The 20373-nt window shown below is 42.0% G+C and overlaps 1 protein-coding gene across 1 annotated transcript; it reads right to left on the bottom strand.

Moving 5' to 3' along the window:
• Positions 1–15551: 15551 nt before the first annotated feature.
• Positions 15552–19140, bottom strand: LOC140065641 (protein kinase C delta type-like). Its single transcript, XM_072113228.1, has 10 exons — positions 18785–19140; positions 18301–18383; positions 18034–18204; positions 17843–17934; positions 17665–17727; positions 17399–17537; positions 17113–17304; positions 16828–16956; positions 16568–16734; positions 15552–16346 (listed from the first exon to the last, which is right to left on the bottom strand). Exons 1-10 carry the CDS (start codon positions 19041–19043, stop codon positions 16280–16282), a joined length of 1362 nt encoding a protein of 453 aa, XP_071969329.1. The 5' UTR covers positions 19044–19140; the 3' UTR covers positions 15552–16279.
• Positions 19141–20373: the final 1233 nt, after the last annotated feature.

Here is a 20373-nt window from a genome sequence, read left to right as displayed (position 1 = left end):
TTGGTAAAAATGAAAATGAACAGCACATTATATAGTGCTTAGTGTCCATGTTATAGAGCAGGAGGAGCTGAGCAGATTGTACACAGTGTGCTATCTGCAGGTAGCATGTTATAGAGCAGGAGGAGCTGAGCAGATTGTACATAGTGTCCTATCTGCAGGCAGCATGTTATAGAGCAGATGGAGCTGAGCAGATTGTACATAGTGTCCTATCTGCAGGCAGCATGTTATAGAGCAGGGGTATCTGAGCAGATTGTACATGGTGTTCTTTCTGCAGGCAGCATGTTATAGAACAGGAGGAATGAAGCAGGTTGTACATAGTGTCCTATCCGCAGGCAGCATGTTATAAAGCAGGAGGAGCTGAGCAGATTGTACATGGTGTTCTATCTGCAGGCAGCATGTTATAGAACAGGAGGAATTAAGAAGGTTGTACATAGTGTCCTATCTGCAGGGTGCATGCTATAGAGGAGTAGGAGATGAATAGATTTTATATAGTGTCCTATCTTTAGGCAGCATGTTATAGAGCCGGAGATGCTGAGCAGATAGTGTCATCAGCAGACAGCAAGACATACAAGCTGCTCAGCTCCTCCTGATCTATAACATGCTACCTTCAGATAGGACAATATGAACAAACTGCTCTGCTCCTCCTGCTTTATAACATTCTACCTACAGATACAACAGTATGTAAAATCTGCTGAGCTCCTCCTGCTCTTTAACATACAGCCTGGACATAGGACAAAATAGGATAGGATAAAATCAATTCATCTTCTCCTCCTCTATAGCATGCAACCAGCAGATAGGAACTATGTACAATCTTCTAAGCTCCTTCTGCTCTATAACATGCTGCCTGCAGATAGGACACTATGTACAATCTGCTCAGCTCCTCCTGCTCTATAACATGCTGCCTGCAGATAGGACACTATGTACAATCTGCTCAGCTCATCTGCTCTATAACATGCTGCCTGCAGATAGGACACTATGTACAATCTGCTCAGCTGCTCTTGCTTTATTACATTCCACCTGCAACTACAACACAATGTACATTTTGCTCATCTCATCCTGCTCTATAACATTCTGCCTGAGGATGGGACAGTATGTGCAGTCTGCTCAGCTCCTTCTGCTCTAAACTATGTACAATTTGTATAGCTCCTTTTGGTTAATTGTATTTGTTTGTTTTAGAAGATATATTTCTCTTTTTAGTATTAATATTATTACAGTACTACAGCTACTTATTAAACATAACTGGTGGAGCTGATATAGGTTCATATCCTCCTTTACTTTGCTGCGGCTGCTATCTGATAACCTTATCGGTTTTATAGTTTGGGGAGTTTGTATGAGAATCTCAATCGATCACGGCCTCTGGTTCTGACCTTTCTCTATAGTTTGCATGTTTGCTCTAATAACCATAAAAGTTGGACTGGACTTTTTCAAATATAGATATAAATCTAGCGGCTGAACAGCGATTCTGAACAAGTGCTCTGACATTTTCCTGCTCTTTCTGCTTAGGAACGTCTGTGTAAGTGAAGGCGGAGACACTTGAAGGACGTTGAAGAGACACAATAAGGTCCCGTTATTGGGCAGGTCCAGTTGTTACGTCTATGTGCTGTATACATAGAACTATTGATTGCTCAGTATTGTGGCTTATGAGGCCGCCTGTCGCTCCTGATGGATTGTTCAGTAGTAAAAACCCGGAGTGTAGCAGTAAAAATAAACCCTAGTGGGTTGTAAAAGGGATTACTGTCATTAGCAACGCAGTTTTTTCCATGAAATATTATTCTAGGCTATTATCCTACGTGTGATGGGCAATAAATATCAGGAGAGGCTATTAATAGTTAATCATGGTGTCGGTGCGGGGTGACAACTTGCCCCCGAACTGAAAAGCTGTTGCCTCAATAGAACACATAGGGGGAGATTTAGCAGAAGTGTCTGAGGTAAAACTGTTCTAGTTGCCCATGGAAACCAAGCAGAGATCAGCTTTCATTTTATAAACAGCTGTGTAAAAGTGAAAGCTGAGCTCTGATTGGTTGCCATGGGTAACAAGGAAAAGTTCTGGTCTCAGAAACTTCTGATAAATCTCTTCATAGAGCCAGAAAACATTGGGGGACATTTATCATACGCTGGAGCTCGTGCCCCCGTATTCGCAGTGGGATACATCAAGAGGCTTCCGCCTCTTGATGTATTGGGGAAGGAGGTTGCGTAGCATTTATTCTATGGCGGGCAGGGCCTGGCGTAGAAATTAACGTAACCGGCGTGTCACATGTGAAAAGTCGCCAGCGGAAGCAAGTGCGATGCCTTGGGGATAGTAATGCCCCACGCCGGCCCACCCCCGGTCGATCGCACCCCCCTTCACACCCCACTGGCGAGAAGGTGGCGGATTGCGGCAAATAATCGCAAGTGGTGACGTGGCGCAGAGGTCTGTTAGATCTGTTTATAAATTTAAACCTAAACTGATTGGTTTCCATGGGCAACTAGAGCAGTTTTACATTTAGCTTCTGAGAAATCTCCCCCTATGTGTTCGGTTTATCAAGGGTGGAACTAGCTTTACCTAGTCAGGCAGTCGTGACTAGTGATGAGCGGACCCAACAAAGTTCGGGTCCTGCTAAGTTTTGAAACCACACAAGGAACACCCATGATCCACGTTGGCTCCAATCCCTGGTGTTGTCTCTTTAACCCCGTCCCGTCACAGCCCTTTTTCGTTTTTGGATTTTTTCATTTTTCACATCCCACCTTCAAAAATGTATAACTTTTTTATCATCCCAAGAGCTGTGTGATGGCTTGTTTTTTGCGTAACAAATTGCACTTCAAAATGGTGGCATTAAATATCCCGTGCCATGTCCTGGGAAGCGGGAAAAAAAATCCAAATGCAATAAAATTGGACGCATTTAAGTCTCCTGTACAAAAAAATAATTATTTTGCCATCTTCTGGAACTAATAACTTTTTCATATTTTGGTGTATGGATCTGTTTGTGGTGTCATTTTTTGAAACTTTTGATGTCATATTCAATGCTACTAGTTTTAGGACTGTACGACCATTATGATCAGTTTTTATGGAATTTTTTATATTTTTTAAAATGTCAAAAAAATGCCATTTTCTAATTTGGGCGCTATTTTCTGTTACGGGGTAAACGCAGTGAAAAACTGTTATTATATTTTGATAGATCGGGCATCTTCAGACGCAGCAATATCTAATGTGCTTATGATTTTTACTGTTTATTTATATTTATATCAGTTCTAGGGAAAGGGGGGTGATTTGAAATTTCATTTTCTTTATTCTAATTTTTTTTTAAACTTTTTTTATTTTTACTATTTTTCAGACTCCTTAGGGTACTTTAACCCTAGGTTGTCTGATATATCCTATCTTATACTGCCATACTACAGTATGGCAGTATATGGGGATTTTCCTCCTCATTCATTATACAGGCAGTCCCCGGGTTACGTACAAGATAGGGTCTGTAGGTTTGTTCTTAGGTTGAATTTGTATGTAAGTCGGAACTGTATATTTTATAATTGCAGCCCCAGCCAAAATTATTTTGGTCTCTGTGACAAATGGATTTTAAAAATGTTGGATTGTCATAAGAACCAGGATTAGCAATAAATCTTAATTGCAGACATCTCTGATAACTTTTAGAGCTGATTATTGTAGCCTAAGGATAAAGTACAGTAAATTACCTACATCCAGAGGTCCGTTTGTAACTAGGGGTCATCTGTAAGTCAGGTGTTCTTAAGTAGGGGACCGCCTGTAATGCGCTGATCGCCCAGCAACTTTGCAGGCGGCCATCCGCGGGTTTACACCCATGGTTGGTGCTAGCAATATGCAGCAAAGACTTACTGTCTACGATAAGACCCCACTCCATACACCCAGAATGTGACGTACTATTAGGTCACATGTCGGTAAGGGGTTAAATGCGGCACAAATTACCAGAGAAGAGGATTCAGCAGAACCCGAACCTGGACCCAGGCTTCTGATTAAAGGAAAACTACCACCAGATAAGTGGTGGAAGAGTGGCCTAAAAGGCTGCTCGTTATGTCTAGGCGATAGGGGGACTGTGTTTTACATATATTTTGAAATTTTTATTGCTGAAATAATAACTTTGTAAAAGTGTTGAAGACGCCTCTCCCGGACATTAATATATTAATGCCTACCGCTGCCAGCCTCCTCCTGCTCCCGGTCAGGAAGCTAGGAGAGAGAACAGCCCCGCTCTCTCCACACCCTGGCTTTGATGTCACCAGCCGAGTCCTAGTTCCCCGGCCAGGGAAAAGTAAAGTTACAATCTAGCTCTGCTGCTCTTGCAAGTGCTCTGGGCAGGTGTTTCAGCCTGAAGAGCTTTCTGCTCTCTGCATTGTGCTGCTCCACAGCTCCTCCCCTCTGCTAGGAGTAGGAGCTGTATAAGAATTTTGGTTGGATACTTACAGCAGCCAATCAGAGCAGAGGGGAGGCACTGTGGAACAGTTAATTGCAAACAGCAGAAAGCTCTTCAGGCTAAAAGACCCACCCAGAGCACTTACAGGAGCTGCAAACCTGTATTTTGGAATTAAATATTCACTATCTTCACAGCCCTGCTGCTACTTACCACACACACCAAAATGGGATTCTGAATAAGTTTTACTGAATCTGTATAGGACATCATGTTTGCAGCTGAGGATCCTCACATCAAAAGTGGAACGGGTAGTGACATTATCTGTACTTTTTCTTTTTACCAATCCCTGCAGCTTTCTTATCGTTTTATGAATCAAATGAAAAAGGAAAAAGTCCCATTTACCATTTCACGTACGGCCAGAAATAAAATCAGGGGTTTCTGAGCCGACCAATACATCTCAGGACTCTCAATGATTTGTGATGGTATTGATAAGGAAACTCATTCCAATTTATCTACAGCAGTAACACAGCGATAATAACTTCAAGTCTGGAAATACACCGGTAATACACATTGTTTAGCACCGCAGTTCTACACCGGCCATACGACTCAAAGCTTTGGGGTTTCTCATTTTTCACTGAGATATTAAATAGCTGTTTGGAAGTATTTTAATAAGTTTTTTTAGAGTGCCGTACCACATTTTGTTGTTCTGACATCTTAATGAATTTGCAGGCAGCACGATATTTCACGTCCCCGTATCTTGTACTAAATGTTACATTGCAGTAAAATTCAATATCTGGTTCTAGACTTGAAAACGATATAAAAGCATAATGCAATAACAGTATCTGCGGTGAACAGAGGCGGCCCTAAAAAATGACTCAGCTCCATTACTCTATGTGCACAGTGTCTAGTACATCGTGCCCAGAACATGGGGAGGGGAATTTTTCTTTTGCCTTCTCCGCAGAAGAAAAAAAAATATAAACTGATTCATGAGCTCGAGGCAAAAAGGATGGCAATGTGAAATGGCTTGTTCCAAAAAGTTGAGCAAAAGAAAAAAAAAGTACAAAAACAAAATTAGAGTTTGATAACTTTGACCTGTCCTTTCATTTTCTATTTGCTCAACATATACCAAGATGGGTCACAAGGAGAGGGGCTCTGATGAGTGATAGAGATTTTTATCTAGGGCTTAAACCACCCTGATCAGTTGTAAAGGTGACTTTCAAATTAGCTCTTTCATGGCTGTCCGGTACCAGGACGAGAGAATAAAACCTAGACACACCAGTCTCATAGTAAATGTCCCTCCATTTTATTAGAGCTCAGTCGCATATATCAAATACAGAGTCATCAGCATATGGGGGGAGTGACAAGGAGATAGAATACTGCAATGCTATTGGCCATAATGAATTTTACCAGGACATTCTCCAAAAAAGGTTAACTATTTTTTCTCAGAGACATCATTTATAATAATTGCCCCGAGAAGAAGACTCGGGCAAGCCAAAACATAAGATAAGCAGGTGATAGAGAAAAAATATAGGACAAGAGTGAAGGACAGACTGGCTTCTCATTAAATGTCAAGGAGAAGCTGGCAGGTGAGCAAACAGGTTACCGTATATACTCGAGTATAAGCCGACCTGAGTATAAGCCGAGGCCCCTAATTTTACCACAAAAAAACTGGGAAAACCTATTGACTCGAGTATAAGCCGAGGGTGGGAAATGCATTGGTCACAGCCCCCCCCCCCCAAGTATATAGCCACCAATCCCCAGTAGTATATAGACAGCAGCCCCCTGTAGTATATAGCTGCCAGCCAGCCCCCAGTAGTACATAGCCCCAGTATAGTCTGCCAGCCCCTGCCCCAATATATAGCCTGTCAGCCCCTGCCCCCTATATGTAGCCTGTCAGCCCCTGCCCCAATATGTAGCCTGCCGTTATGGAGCTGGGTCCCCGGTCCGTTATGGAGCCGGGTCCCCGGCCCGTTATGGAGCCGGACAGTTAATTAAAAAAAATAAAAAATCTAAACTCACCTTTTCGGCGCCTTCGCGAGTCTTCTATGCGATCCCTCTGGCTGCGGCTCCAGGTCCGTGCGGCGCGCAGCTCGGCTGCCGGCACACACAATACGATCGCGGCGGCGGCTGAAGTCAGTGACTCTGACCTGGTGCCGCAGCCAGAGGGATCGCATAGAAGACTCACGCGTCCGCTGAAAAGGTGAGTTTAGATTTTTTTTTTTAGTCTTTTTTTTTTTAGCTTTTTGACTCGAGTATAAGCCGAGTTAGTGTTTTTCAGCACATTTTTTGTGCTGAAAAACTCGGCTTATACTCGAGTATATACGGTACATAAAAATGAAGTTTGAATCATGACATTAGCTGGACAGTGCTTGACCCCCGGCATGACCCCCTGCTTATACTAAAATGGCTGCTTGATTGAAAATGGACGCTGTTTGGTTCTATTGGTTCAAAATGGCCGCTGTAGAGGAATATATCACTAACATGAGTCACCTCTAGAAAAATCCAGGGTTAACTGTTTCTGATGGGGTGTTCTCTTCCCCCAGTATTGCTCAGTGGTAACTGTGGTAACTGGCAGCAGGGAGAGATTTTGTTCTTTGTTTTAAAATGGTGCCGGGGTGTAAGGAGTACACGTGCTGGAGGTAACTCTCCTATCCCCCTGTAGTCACTGCAGTGGACCTTGGTCCAGCTGTCTGATGCTGATGGGGCAACAATGGGAGATAGTTTTAATATTCCCAGCTGACTGGGTGCAAGTCCACAATTAATTTAGTGCACGCGGCCTGACTAACTGCCATATGGAGGTAAGATGGCCGCTGTTTGGATTGCTCTCTCAGCAGGAAAGTTGCTCCGCCGCTGGATGCCGATGATGCCAGGTAGTGAAACCAGAGCAGTATGCAAACAGCGCCAGTCTGAGAGGCAGGGCCCCATTGCAAACTTCTAAATGGGGCCCCCATTCCTGCTTAAAAATATAAAGATTACACTCATATATACACACATTTATATACCTATATACATAAACATACAGTTCTTCACTCATAGCGAACAATTATAAACTCTTACACATATACACACAGTCCCATATACAGACTGCACTATATATACACACATACAGTACATACACATCATACACCATATACACACCACAGATACACACACATACAGCATATGTACATCACATATATGTTATATACACATTATGCTGTACAATGTGGTGCACATCCTCCAATCTTTATTGTCAGGCCGGACCCCTGACACTGCGGGCCCAATCTCAGCTGCTATGTCTGTTACCGCCATAGTTATGCCCCTGGCAGCAGCATATGGGGGCAGGACTACTCTCATTCTGAGAGCAAGCCGTGAACATCGGCTATGTTACCTTTGATAGTGAAGGGACATTGGATGACATTCACCTAATGTGTGCGACCATTTTATAAGGATTACACCAAAAAAAAGAAAAAAAATGCTCTATCCACATCTATCTCAGAAATCCCATAGAAGTCCAGGTGCAGAAGGGCAAGTCCAGCGCTTCATTCCGCATGGGGACGTTACAATACTTTTTTGAACTTAGGGGGAATTAGTTAGCAGAGCACCAACACCCAGAGAATCATTCCCTTTAATTTTTAGCACAACCAGACATTTTATACAGAAGTTTTGTAAAATATCCTCAGATAAAAAAATTAACCTGAAAAGTTAGACTCACTGATCACAATTTACAAATCATTGACATACGTAGCCAAACACAAGTATGCACCGAGAGACTTTAGTATTCTTCTGATGGTTTGTTTATGTATTCTCCTTCCTAAACCTTGGGACTGATTTGAGTAGGACTGGTACAGCACTATAGAAATTATTGATCCTATTTTCCAATAAATGTGCTTTCTTTTTTTCCATCTCCAGCAAGAACATCGTTCTCTTATTGAGGCAATTATCCAGCACTTGATTAGTCACAGTAAAGACATTAGGCTCAGATCCATAACTTGCCTTTTTACAAAGTTGTAATCGTGATATTATATTGCAGGAGACATTATTGGAGACATTATTGTGCACATTCGGCACACTGACTTGACCATGAAGAAGACATTTGCTATCCTATACTTGTCTCTCTGACCAGCCATTGCGTGTGTTGTGTGGATTGGTTAGTGCGTCACAATATTTTATAGAATTAGTTTCATTAGGAATTGGTGTCCTCAAACTAATTCCACCTAAGTTAAAGGGAATCTAACGGCAGGTTTGACCATACAATACTGCAGCCCCAGAGATCTGTGTAACGATACCTTTGTGTACCTTGTAAGTAGCAGCAAAACTGGTAAAAGTGCATCTATATTCTAGCACTGCAGCTGGTTTGAGTAGGAAGCTTCTGGTTGTATATTACAGCAGAGGGTCTTGTAGTGCTATCTTTGTATGTTGTAACCTGTGTTGACCTTTTATCTCGATCTGAGAACGTCTTGGTTATATACATGCTACCTGGTTGGTTCCTCACCCTATATAATCCCGTTACGGACCAGACTTATATTAAAGGAGAACTGGTGGCATTATTTGGTTTGGTTAGTGAAAGGAGTCTTATAGCCATACAGAGTTGTGATTTATTGTTGTGCCATATCCGGAAGTTGAGTGGACAACTTCAAATCACTACCTGCGCCTCTCAGAACCTGTGCATTCTGGGAGTGTCTAAAAAAGGATAAGGCCCCTTCCACACTTGCGTTGCAGATCACGTCAGAGTCTGATCAGGGTGCAATCAGGGTTTGGTCAGTGAAAAACGCACATTTTTCATCAGAGTGCAATCAGTTTTCAGTCAGAGTTTGTTCAGTGTCTCAGTTTTTCACGCGCGTTTTTGATGCAATTTCAATGCAATTTCAATGCGTTTTTCACGCACGGAAAACTGATTGCACTCTGATGCAAAATGTGCGTTTTTCACTGACCAAACCCTGATCGCACCCTGATCAAACTCTGACGTGATCTGCAACGCAAGTGTGGAAGGGGCCTGACTAAGTGACTTTGAATACCCTTCAAGGGTCCGAAACATTACTGTTTCCTTCACAGTACTGTTTAGGCTTTAATGTGGGACACATTAAGTACAAGTACTAAGTACATTTTGAGATAGGCAGAAGCTAACTCCAACATGTGCCGGGGGAAACAGACTAGAAACCACCAGGAACTGGTAGTGATATAAATATTTGTACAGCCAATAGTGCTCATTTACTAAGGGCCCCGAGGACCGCAATTTCGTCGGACACCCCGACGATTTCCGCTTTGTTCCACTGGGACAGGGATTTTTTGGCGCATGAGCCGGCTTTCATGCAACACAAATCAGGGGGCGGGCCATCAGACGATCCGACGGATTCGGACAAACCATAGGATTTAACTTAAAAAAGTAGAAGGTGAACTCTGGCGGACCTGATCGGGGAAGCAACACATGCAGGATATCAGGCGCACGATCTTCATCAACTGAGTTCATCCTCGTCAGACACTCCGGATCGAGAATTGCGCAGGAACCCGGTAAGTAAATGTGCCCCAATGTGTCAAAGGCCAACCAACATACAGATTATGACACCTAGTTTTCAGCCATCTGTCAGGCCAAATATATCTTGTGTCTGTAAACTATAGTTTGGTTGTTGTTAACAGAGTATTCTAACAATTTTGTTTTTACTCGCCCATCCTTAGGATAGACAACACAATAGTAGGGTTCTAGCACCTGTTGTTCCTACCAATCAACTATTTGGAGCAGCAGTAATGCTCCAGGCTTTAGTAAATTTTCAATTTCAATTTCAGTAACAAGTATGTTCACTATAGCAGGGAGTAATAGAGATTTTGCCAATTAAGGTGGTCTTGCATCTGGGTGGAGACTTATAACCATTGATGCTCTACTAGGGGATTCTGGAATATATGTAAATAAGTATTTTAGGATGAGACAATAGAAATACTGCCTCTTTTGCTACCTTGCAAGGCAGCCCCCTTAACATCAAGCATGAATTTCAGGAAGCCTAATGATATATGTGGGATTAAAGCCAAACGAGTGTATCTATTCCAGAAGGAATAGATTCCTAACTGTAGACAGCGCTGTTGCGTCTGTTCAGTAGAGCGTAGGGAATTAGTTTGGCTGCGTGAAAGGCTTTTGACTAGTTTGCGAGGTATGGAGACTTTGCCAGGTAAGGCTGCCTTGCAGACATGTTCCCTACACTGTGCTGAAGAGTCGCAATCACATCGGGAATATAGTTGGGAATTTGACCCTTCTGGAATAGATATGCTGGTTTGGCTTTAATTCCATATCATGTCATTAGGCTTCTTGAAATTCATGCTTGATGGTAAGGGTGCTACCTTACAAGGGAGCAATAAAGGATTTTTTTTCCTTGTCCTAGTCTGGAAAACTTATTTTCAAATTTTCCTTTAGCACTCATAGCCTATATTTACATGACGTGTGCAGTTGTACAGACTGTTCGCATCCCATGTGCCACCCATGCACTAATAACAATACTGCCCAGGATAGCACCTGCCCTTGTGTCTTAGCAGTGGGCTGATGGGTTCCATGGCTTTGTGTGAATGGGTACTTGTCATGGCTGTAGTAAATACAGGTAGCACACATACGCATTTCCTCTGCATGTGCCTGAGCCCTTACACTGCCATCTCTTCTACAGCTGATTGATAGGAGATGCTGATCTAGGGATAAATTATCAAGACATTTATGGCATATTCTATGGATTTGATGTACTTTCCACAATAAAATGTATTAGGGGACATTTTGTATGTGTAATATGAGCTACATACAGACCATTAACACACTTCTAAATAGACTTACATCAAAGAGTAGTTCTATAAATTGGCGCGTCCCCCACTTTTATGTGTTGCAGCTCATATAGTCTACAACCTATATAGCCTTAAGATATAAAAATCTCCCAGCCGATTCCATACGCCATGCCTCACTTCCCACTGCTGCCTTGTTAGCAACTTAATGGAATAAATTTGTCTTGTAAGAAAGCGTATAGCCCAAAAACTGAAATGTAACTTTCTTATAATATATAATTAAGATTTTAATAAGTTTCCTAATAACAAATGAACATTTTTTTTTCACGTATAAAGAAAATGTGATTATACATAAGCTTCTGGATTGTGAGCAATAACTGAGAAATTCAATCACGTTGTGAAATGTGTTGAGCCTTAAACTATTATGTGTCGTCGGTGGAAGACGATATTTAGGCAGTAATTATTTAGAGACAGAAATGAAAAAGTCTCTGCAGTAAAAACACATTACAATTTATATGTGATTCATCTTATCTAGAAGATTTTCAATATTCAGGGGAAGAAATTAAGACTTTTTCCTTGTTATATTAAACTCATTGTTATAAGTTAAATATCTATTATGCACTAGTTATAGTGTTCTTACTCTGTAGGATGGTACAGATGTCTACTCCCTTTAAGTGGTGGTCCAAGTTTCAAAGTTTCTCCTTAATAAGTTGATATATACACTCACCGTCCAACTGCTCGTTAACACTTAATTTCTAATCAGCCAATCATGGCGGCAACTCAGTGCATTTAGGCATGTAGACATGGTCAAGACAATCTCCTGCAGTTCAAACCGAGCATCAGTATGGGGAAGAAAGGTGATTTGAGTGCCTTTGAACGTGGCATGGTTGTTGGTGCCAGAAGGACTGGTCTGAGTATTTCAGAAACTGCTGATCTACTGGGATTTTCACACACAACCATCTCTAGGGTTTACAGAGAATGGTCCGAAAAAGAAAAAACATCCAGTGAGCGGCAGTTCTGTGGGCGGAAATGCCTTGTTGATGCCAGAGGTCAGAGGAGAATGGGCAGACTGGTTCGAGCTGATAGAAAGGCAACAGTGACTCAAATCGCCACCCGTTACAACCAAGGTAGGCAGAAGAGCATCTCTGAATGCACAGTACGTCGAACTTTGAGGCAGATGGGCTACAGCAGCAGAAGACCACACCGGGTGCCACTCCTTTCAGCTAAGAACAGGAAACTGAGGCTACAATTTGCACAAGCTCATCGAAATTGGACAGTAGAAGATTGGAAAAACGTTGCCTGGTATGATGAGTCTCGATTTCTGCTGCGACATTCGAAAGGTAGGGTCAGAATTTGGCGTCAACAACATGAAAGCATGGATCCATCCTGCCTTGTGTCAATGGTTCAGGCTGGTGGTGGTGGTGTCATGGTGTGGGGAATATTTTCTTGGCACTCTTTGGGCCCCTTGGTACCAATCGAGCATCGTTGCAACGCCACAGCCTACCTGAGTATTGTTGCTGACCATGTCCATCCCTTTATGACCACAATGTACCCAACATCTGATGGCTACTTTCAGCAGGATAATGTGCCATGTCATAAAGCTGGAATCATCTCAGACTGGTTTCTTGAACATGACAATGAGGTCACTGTACTCAAATGGCCTCCACAGTCACCAGATCTCATTCCAATAGAGCATCTTTGGGATGTGGTGGAACGGGAGATTCGCATCATGGATGTGCAGCCGACAAATCTGCGGCAACTGTGTGATTCCATCATGTCAATATGGACCAAAATCTCTGAGGAATGCTTCCAGCACCTTGTTGAATCTATGCCATGAAGAATTGAGGCGGTTCTGAAGGCAAAAGGGGGTCCAACCCGTTACTAGCATGGTGTACCTAATAAAGTGGTCGGTGAGTGTATATAGAGGTGTTGCCTTCCATGTGTCACTCCTGACCAATAGACAACGCCAGAAGTGTCTTCCCTGGGCCAAAGAGAAAAAGAACTTGATTGTTTCTCAGTATCCAGGGTGATGTTTTCAGATTAAAGTAAATTTTGCATTCCATTGGGAAATCAAGGTCCCATAGTCTGGAGGAAGAGTGGAGAGGCACAATCCAAGCTGCTGCAGATCTAGTCTGAAGTTTCCACAATCAGTGATGGTTTGGTGTCCATGTTATCTGCTGGTGCTGGGCCACTGTTTTATCAAGACCAAAGTCAGCGCAGCTTCCACTTCAAGTCTTGCTCTGCCGACAAGCTTATTGTAAAATTTTTCATTTGCCAGCACCTGTCCACACTGCCAAAAGTACTAATAGCTGGTTTATAACCACAGTATAATTGTGCTTCATTGGCCAGCAAACTTGCCTGACCTTAACCCCATACATAATCCCTCCATGCCATAACACATCTGCAGTGCCATCAGCTGATCCCTCCATGCTATAACACCTGTGCAGCACCATCAGCTCATCCTTCCATGCTATAACACCTCCTCAGCGCCATCAGCTGATCCCTCCATGCCATAACACCTGCTCAGCACCATCAGCTGATCTGTCCATGTCACAACACCTCATCAGCGCCATCAGCTGATTCTTCCATGCCATAACATCTCTGCAGCACCATCAGCTAATCCCTCCATGCCATAACACACCTACTGCATCATCAGCTGATCCCTCCATGCCATAACATCTCTGCAGCACCATCAGCTGATCCCTCCATGCCATAACACACCTACTGCACCATCAGCTGATCTCTCCAAGCCATAACACCTCCTCAGCGCCATCAGCTGATCCCTCCATGCTATAACACCTCCTCAGCGCCATCAGCTGATCCCTCCATGCCATAACACCTGCTCAGCACCATCAGCTGATCCGTCCATGTCACAACACCTCATCAGCGCCATCAGCTGATCCTTCCATGCCATAACATCTCTGCAGCACCATCAGCTAATCCCTCCATGCCATAACACACCTACTGCATCATCAGCTGATCCCTCCATGCCATAACATCTCTGCAGCACCATCAGCTGATCCCTCCATGCCATAACACACCTACTGCACCATCAGCTGATCTCTCCAAGCCATAACACTTCCTCAGCGCCATCAGCTGATCCGTCCATGTCATAACACCTCAGCAGTGCCACCAGCTGATCCCTGATGGTGGTGAGGATCTAGTATATAAAATTGTGATGTATAATGTGATTGGTCTTTTATAATGATGATGTGCAATAAAATATAATAATATGATGATGATGATGATGAAATAAACACAATACAGACGTCCCCCTACTTAAGAACACCCGACTTACAGATGACCTCAAGTAATACATATTATTGTTTTTACAGACATTGCACTTAACATAACCCAAGATCAATTTATTTAGTTAACAAACAAAAGTGTCTGTCTCCTAAATAGCCTAATATTACAGACTGAGTTATCGTGTAGGGCTGAGCTTTGTATGCATTAGAGAACATACTATATGCAGAGGAGGAGATGTCATGTGATTTTATATGGTGCTTTTATTCAGTTATTGTAAGTGTCTCTGAAAGTAATAATAGTGATATATATTACATCCCACTATCAGTGGGGCGGAGGGTGGGATTACGTGTCGTCTAACAATTCATTGAAATTAAATAATAATACAAATATATTGCTGCATTACCGCATACTTTGTCAAATCTATAAGGTTTCTTGTTGAGTTCAGGTCCAAAGAAATGGTAGTGCAGGCGCCTCTTATTACACCTTCTCATCCAACATCTACCATTGCCTTTCATCTATATTATCTTTATACTTGACATCATATGGTCCTCACTAACCCTCAATACCCACCTACTTGATGTCATATGAACCTCACTAACCCTCAATACCCACCCAGATAATAAAGGGCCTTACTGTCTATATCACAGATTAGTACATCTGCCCCAAGAAACATTTTATGCTTATCCCAAACCTCAAAAACAAGAGAAGAAAGGAATGAAAAAAGGCAACAATGAAATAAGGTTTGTGATATTCATTCCAGACTTTTTTTATTTATTCCAGACTTTTGATAATTTTGTTTACTTTTTTTCTTAGTTTTTGGACTACAGAAACAACCCCCCTCCCAAATATTCTCCATTATGTTCTGCAGTAATCACCTTCATCTACACTTTACAAACTGCATGGGGTAGATTGAGTAGATCAGAAATGTATATAATTATCCTAGAAAGGCAGGAGACATGTAAGCACATTGTAGGCTACTTTCTATGTATGAGGGATGGGAAGCAAGTTGTCCTATTACCATGAATGAAACTTACACCAGACTAATGAGAACCCCCAAAATATACACGTCATTTCTATTTTTCCCATTTACCATAACAGAGATATTTAGGAGTCACACGAGGGGATTGGATAATGTGTTGGGTTGAACACCTTATTGAGCAATTGTGGGGATGTACAAAGAGACTCAGATCCACTACTATATGATAAGCACTGACTTTATTAATTTTGGTAATGTTGTTAAAATTAGAAGTTGACATTAGTCAGGGCAATCATCTTAAAGGAAATCAACCTCTTATAAAAAGATAAATCATCTAAAGATACTCACCTTTGCCAAGCTTGACACACTTGGATCACCTAGAAAAGAAACATATAATTAGCAGGCCGGAGCACGGGGTCAAGATGTCCAGTGCTCCAGGTCACTAATTATGCACGCCCCTGCACCGCCCTTTCCCAAGCTGGGAGCATGTGAGAGGGAGGTGACATCATGGTGCTCCGTGCTGCTAAATATAAGTTTCTTTTCTAGGTGATCTCGGCATGTCAAGGTTGGTGAAGACAAGTGCCAGGATCAAGATGAAGAGAAGCAAAAGTGAGTATCCTATTTTTTTAAGTAGTTGATTTCCTTTACATGGGACCCTATAGTTGATACAGCTGGATCCTGTACACACATGGAGGTAGGTAGATGGAGCAGGTAACGTGCTCTGTGGGAACATCTTCCTACGGGGAATCCAATAGAAGTCATAGTTGGTGGAATACAGAAACCATGCACGGAAACTGTCTCTTGATGCAATCGATGATTCCTCTATTTTTTAAGTCAAGTCCGGTAAAGGGCTGTTGCTGAGAATAGAAACCGTGATGCAGTGCATCACGTCATTGAGTTTATTCAGTGGATTGTGGAGTGTATTCATTCATCCATCAGGGGACATTACTCCACAGACCGGAGCTGTTCACGCCCAGTGTTGTATCTTGCTCCACAGTCTGTAGAAGGCCCTTCTCACTAATCTACCAAATGTTCTGCCAAGAAAAAAAATATGTTATGAATAATTCCCAAATCTAAATAATGCATATCCAATCGGATTGTCTAAATGGAACTTTGTCCTGTGGACCCATCAACAGAAGATAAACACCTGGTGGGCCACTGGAGGGACTACACACTAGAAATTGCTAACAAATGTTGGGGGCGTTTTAAGAAACCTTAAAACCCTAGCATCTACTAACTAGTTGCATTGACTTACCTTCTGTGTTGTATTACTGGTTCTTGAATTGGCTTGATGATCTTCCATCCATCATTGGCGAAAGTGAAACCACTGAACAGTTTTTTATCTCTTTTGGCCATTTGGGGTTTATTGGCTTCAGTAGATGTGAGGATGTGATCAATTATTTGGGATGTCTTTACTGGGCGCTGTGAATTAATGATGAAAAAGCAGGTGTTCATGAGGAAGAAAGAGAAATGAACTGTAATACTACAAACAACTTCTATTTATCATATACTTACCGGTTTTAGAAGCAATGGAGGATGAGCTGTAGCTGACTCTATGTCTTTCCACTGGATTCCCAGGAAAAATGGATGTTCCCTTATGTTGTCTACAGCCACCTGCCGTCTCTCCGGAGACTTGTTTAACAGCTGAAAAAAAAATATAATTCATTTATAAAATGCTAAGAATTCATAGTGTCTTGTGTGAGATGATGATGACGTCAGCCACGCCCAAACCTATATCTGGCCTGTTATCCTACATAACACCAGAGGTGGAGTATAGACTATGTGTGCATACATACTCACCCCTTCTAGAATGTCTTTGATCTGAGGGTTGAGGTCTTTAGGATAGGAAGGGTCATCCTTGATCAATGACAATTCGATTTTTCGTGACTCTTGACCAGTATAGAACGGATATTGTTTTGTAGCCATCTCATAAATGGTCACACCAGCTGCAAAGTAATCCACTGCTGCGTTGTATGGTCGCTTTTCAAGAATCTACGGAAAAGTTAGAGTTAGAATATTGTTTAGGCCTAAAGTTATAGAGAAATCCCAACAGTTATCACTCAGTAACATGTATACGATATCTTACCTCCGGTGCCATATAACTAAGGGTCCCGGCATACTCTGTGATCTTCTGATTGCCAAAAATGTTTGTCACAGAAAGACCAAAATCAGCTATCTTGAGATGACCAACGCTGTCTAGAAGCATGTTTTCTGGTTTTATGTCTCTGTTAGTGGATACATGTTATAAAGTACTATTATTATATGAGCTTTGGTGATAGATCCCTCTATGACCACAGATTCCAATTGCCATAAATATAGAGTAGATTGAATCAGAAAAATTTCTGCACTTACCTGTGTATTATGCCTCTAGAATGAAGAAATTGCAGCCCACAAATAACTTCAGCTGCAAAAAATCTAGTAAAAAAAAGAAAACATGAGCATTTTCGATCTTGTTCAGTAAACAAAGAGACACTAAAGCTGGATGGCTCCGACCTTCACCATCTACTTACAGTCACGTGTTCGGTCTTACCTTGTCAACGGAATGGTTAATGGGGCTTTGGCCCAAATGAGGTCCCTCAGATCTCCACCACTGAGATATTCCATAATGAAGAATACATAGTCCTGTGATAAAGATGATAAAGACACAGAGGATGATGGGAATGATTGTCATACATGAAATAATACTGTCATCTGTTAATAAGTGCATGGTGACCCACTAACCTGGGTATGGAAGGTGGCGTAAGCCTGGGTAAACAAAGGACTTTTCCCAGTCATCTCAAGGACTTGTCGCTCTATCAGGACATTTTCGTGGAAGTCTTGAAGTAGGAGCCTTTTCTTCATCATTTTCACCGCCACTTGTTTTTTGGAGGCGTTGTGTGTGGCTAACATGACCTGGAGGAGATAGGCCATTAATACTGGAGGACATGACCAGAAGATGTTATATTCCAATATGTAACTGCTCCTCGTCACATATTTCCTAATACTTACCTTACCGTAACCTCCCTCACCAAGGAGTTCATGAAAGGTAAAGCTGTCCAGTCCGGACACAATGTTGGGGGCTTGATTGGTATCTGGAGGACAGAGGAAACATGAGATGTAATGTTCATATGAAAGGCTTCTAGGTCCTCACTTACACAAATGTGGTTTACAGGGTGTGGAGGAGACTTGGTAAAGATGTGTAACGCTAAATGTGCAGTAATGCGGCCTCATTTGTGATGTGATCTACATTTATTACATGTTATAGATACTTTTTGAGCTTTATTTGATGAGGAATGTGGCTTTTAACATGGGAAAGTGTCAATCATGGCTGCTACCAAGCTCTCCCACAAAGTAAACCATTCAATAGGTGGTAAAAATATCAGGATTATGTCTAACCTTGATTATTATAATAAGTAGCCCCCTAATAAGTGTACCCTCCATTACTGACTACATTGGGGTCTATCTACACTAGATATCTTAGACCTGCTCTCACCTGGCAATGCTGCCCCGGCAGTTTTGGGGGGCATATCAGTATTTTTTCCCTCCATCTCTTCTCCCCTCTTCCTCTTTTCCATCACACCTTCCATTATGGGGCTCCCAGGTCTTTTAGGGGCCACCTTACTTTTAATATCAGCTCCACGTTTTGCACGCTTCACTTTTTTCTTTCTCTTGGCCTTTTTTGGTGCCTCATCTCCCCACCCTCCCTTTCTTTTTTTGGGGAGGCATTGAGGATTCTCCAAAATAGGCTCCATAGTAATCACGCTAGGATCAGTGGCTAAGCACCAAAACAATGTCTTCACACTTAAAAGTAATGAAGACAAAGTGATGGAATTCCGGCTGCGGAGAACGGAAGCCGACTCTTTCATGACATCACAGAGACCTGTGACGTCATCATAGTCTAAACTTCTTTTCTGCCTAGTATGCTGACTATGTCTAAAGGTCACATGACCTAACAAAAGTCCAACCAAGGTTAAAGGTCACATGACGTTATCATCCAAGCTATATCAGTCAATCTACTTTTATTAGTATTTTAACTAATATTTTTAAAATATTGAGCAAATACTGTCTTTGTATAAGGACTTTGTATAAGCAAAAACCAAAAATGAAAAACGCCATCGGCAGGAATGGGTTAAAGGGTGGTGCACATGTATCAGGCTTTGTCGGTCTGTTTTTTGTTTTGTTGTGATGTTTTTCTGAGCTTTCCTCCTGTTTAGATGTATTTTAGCAGTCTCTCCTTATTGATAGATGTTGGCCTTCATGGAATTTGTGACATTTTAATACAAGAGTCGCAAAAAGTTTTAAAAAATCTCAATCACTTCTAAGTTAAATTCTACGCCTGGTCAGGAGCACCTGTAGATTTGCGCCCTAATTTGCAACTTTTTTTTAAAAAAGGGGCAACTTTCACATCTGGATTCAGGTGATGACTCAGGGAACATTGCAGAAAACTCGACAATGGGGAAGTTTGAAGGGAGAAGATTGATACATGTGCCCCTACTGGCCTGCATGGACAATGATTCACCTTCCTGACTCGAATGTTTGTAACTGGGTAACAACAAGTCTCTCGAAAGTTTTCTTAAAATCCATTTCCATTATAAGCAAGTGCAGCAGCACATATGGGGGAATAGCAGGTGGATATGAACACAAAAGATAGAAATAAGCAATTCAGGCTGAAGCTGTTACCAACAAGTCATTATTTCCCGACGCACATCTGCAGAACCTGGAGTAGAGAGTGTAAACATATTTACAATATTCAAGGCAAGATTTTAGTAAAATCAATTTCGGCAAATTGACCAAGATATGTATTTACATGCTGCGCCTGCTGAAGGCTATTACTCAGATAAACCGCTTCCCAAATGTTAAGCAAAAACGTATGTTGAGATTTTGTGCAGTATGTTGAGCTGATTGAGTAGAATATTTCCTGAATACAAGAAAGCAGTAGTTTCCCCCAGCATTCCATGTTGGAAAGGCAAATTGACCAATTGCATTAGCTGCGCTGTTTGGGGCAGGGGTGCATGAGCCAGGAATCGTGTTGAGCCTTTTGCCTCAGGCAGCGCCATCTGCAGCAAGATAGGAGGCAGCTTC

The sequence above is a fragment of the Engystomops pustulosus genome, chromosome 6 (assembly GCF_040894005.1).
Source record: "Engystomops pustulosus chromosome 6, aEngPut4.maternal, whole genome shotgun sequence".
In the NCBI taxonomy this organism is placed as follows: Eukaryota; Metazoa; Chordata; class Amphibia; order Anura; family Leptodactylidae; genus Engystomops; species Engystomops pustulosus.
Note: the sequence above shows the minus strand (reverse complement) of the source record. Positions and strands in the feature narration are given on the sequence as shown.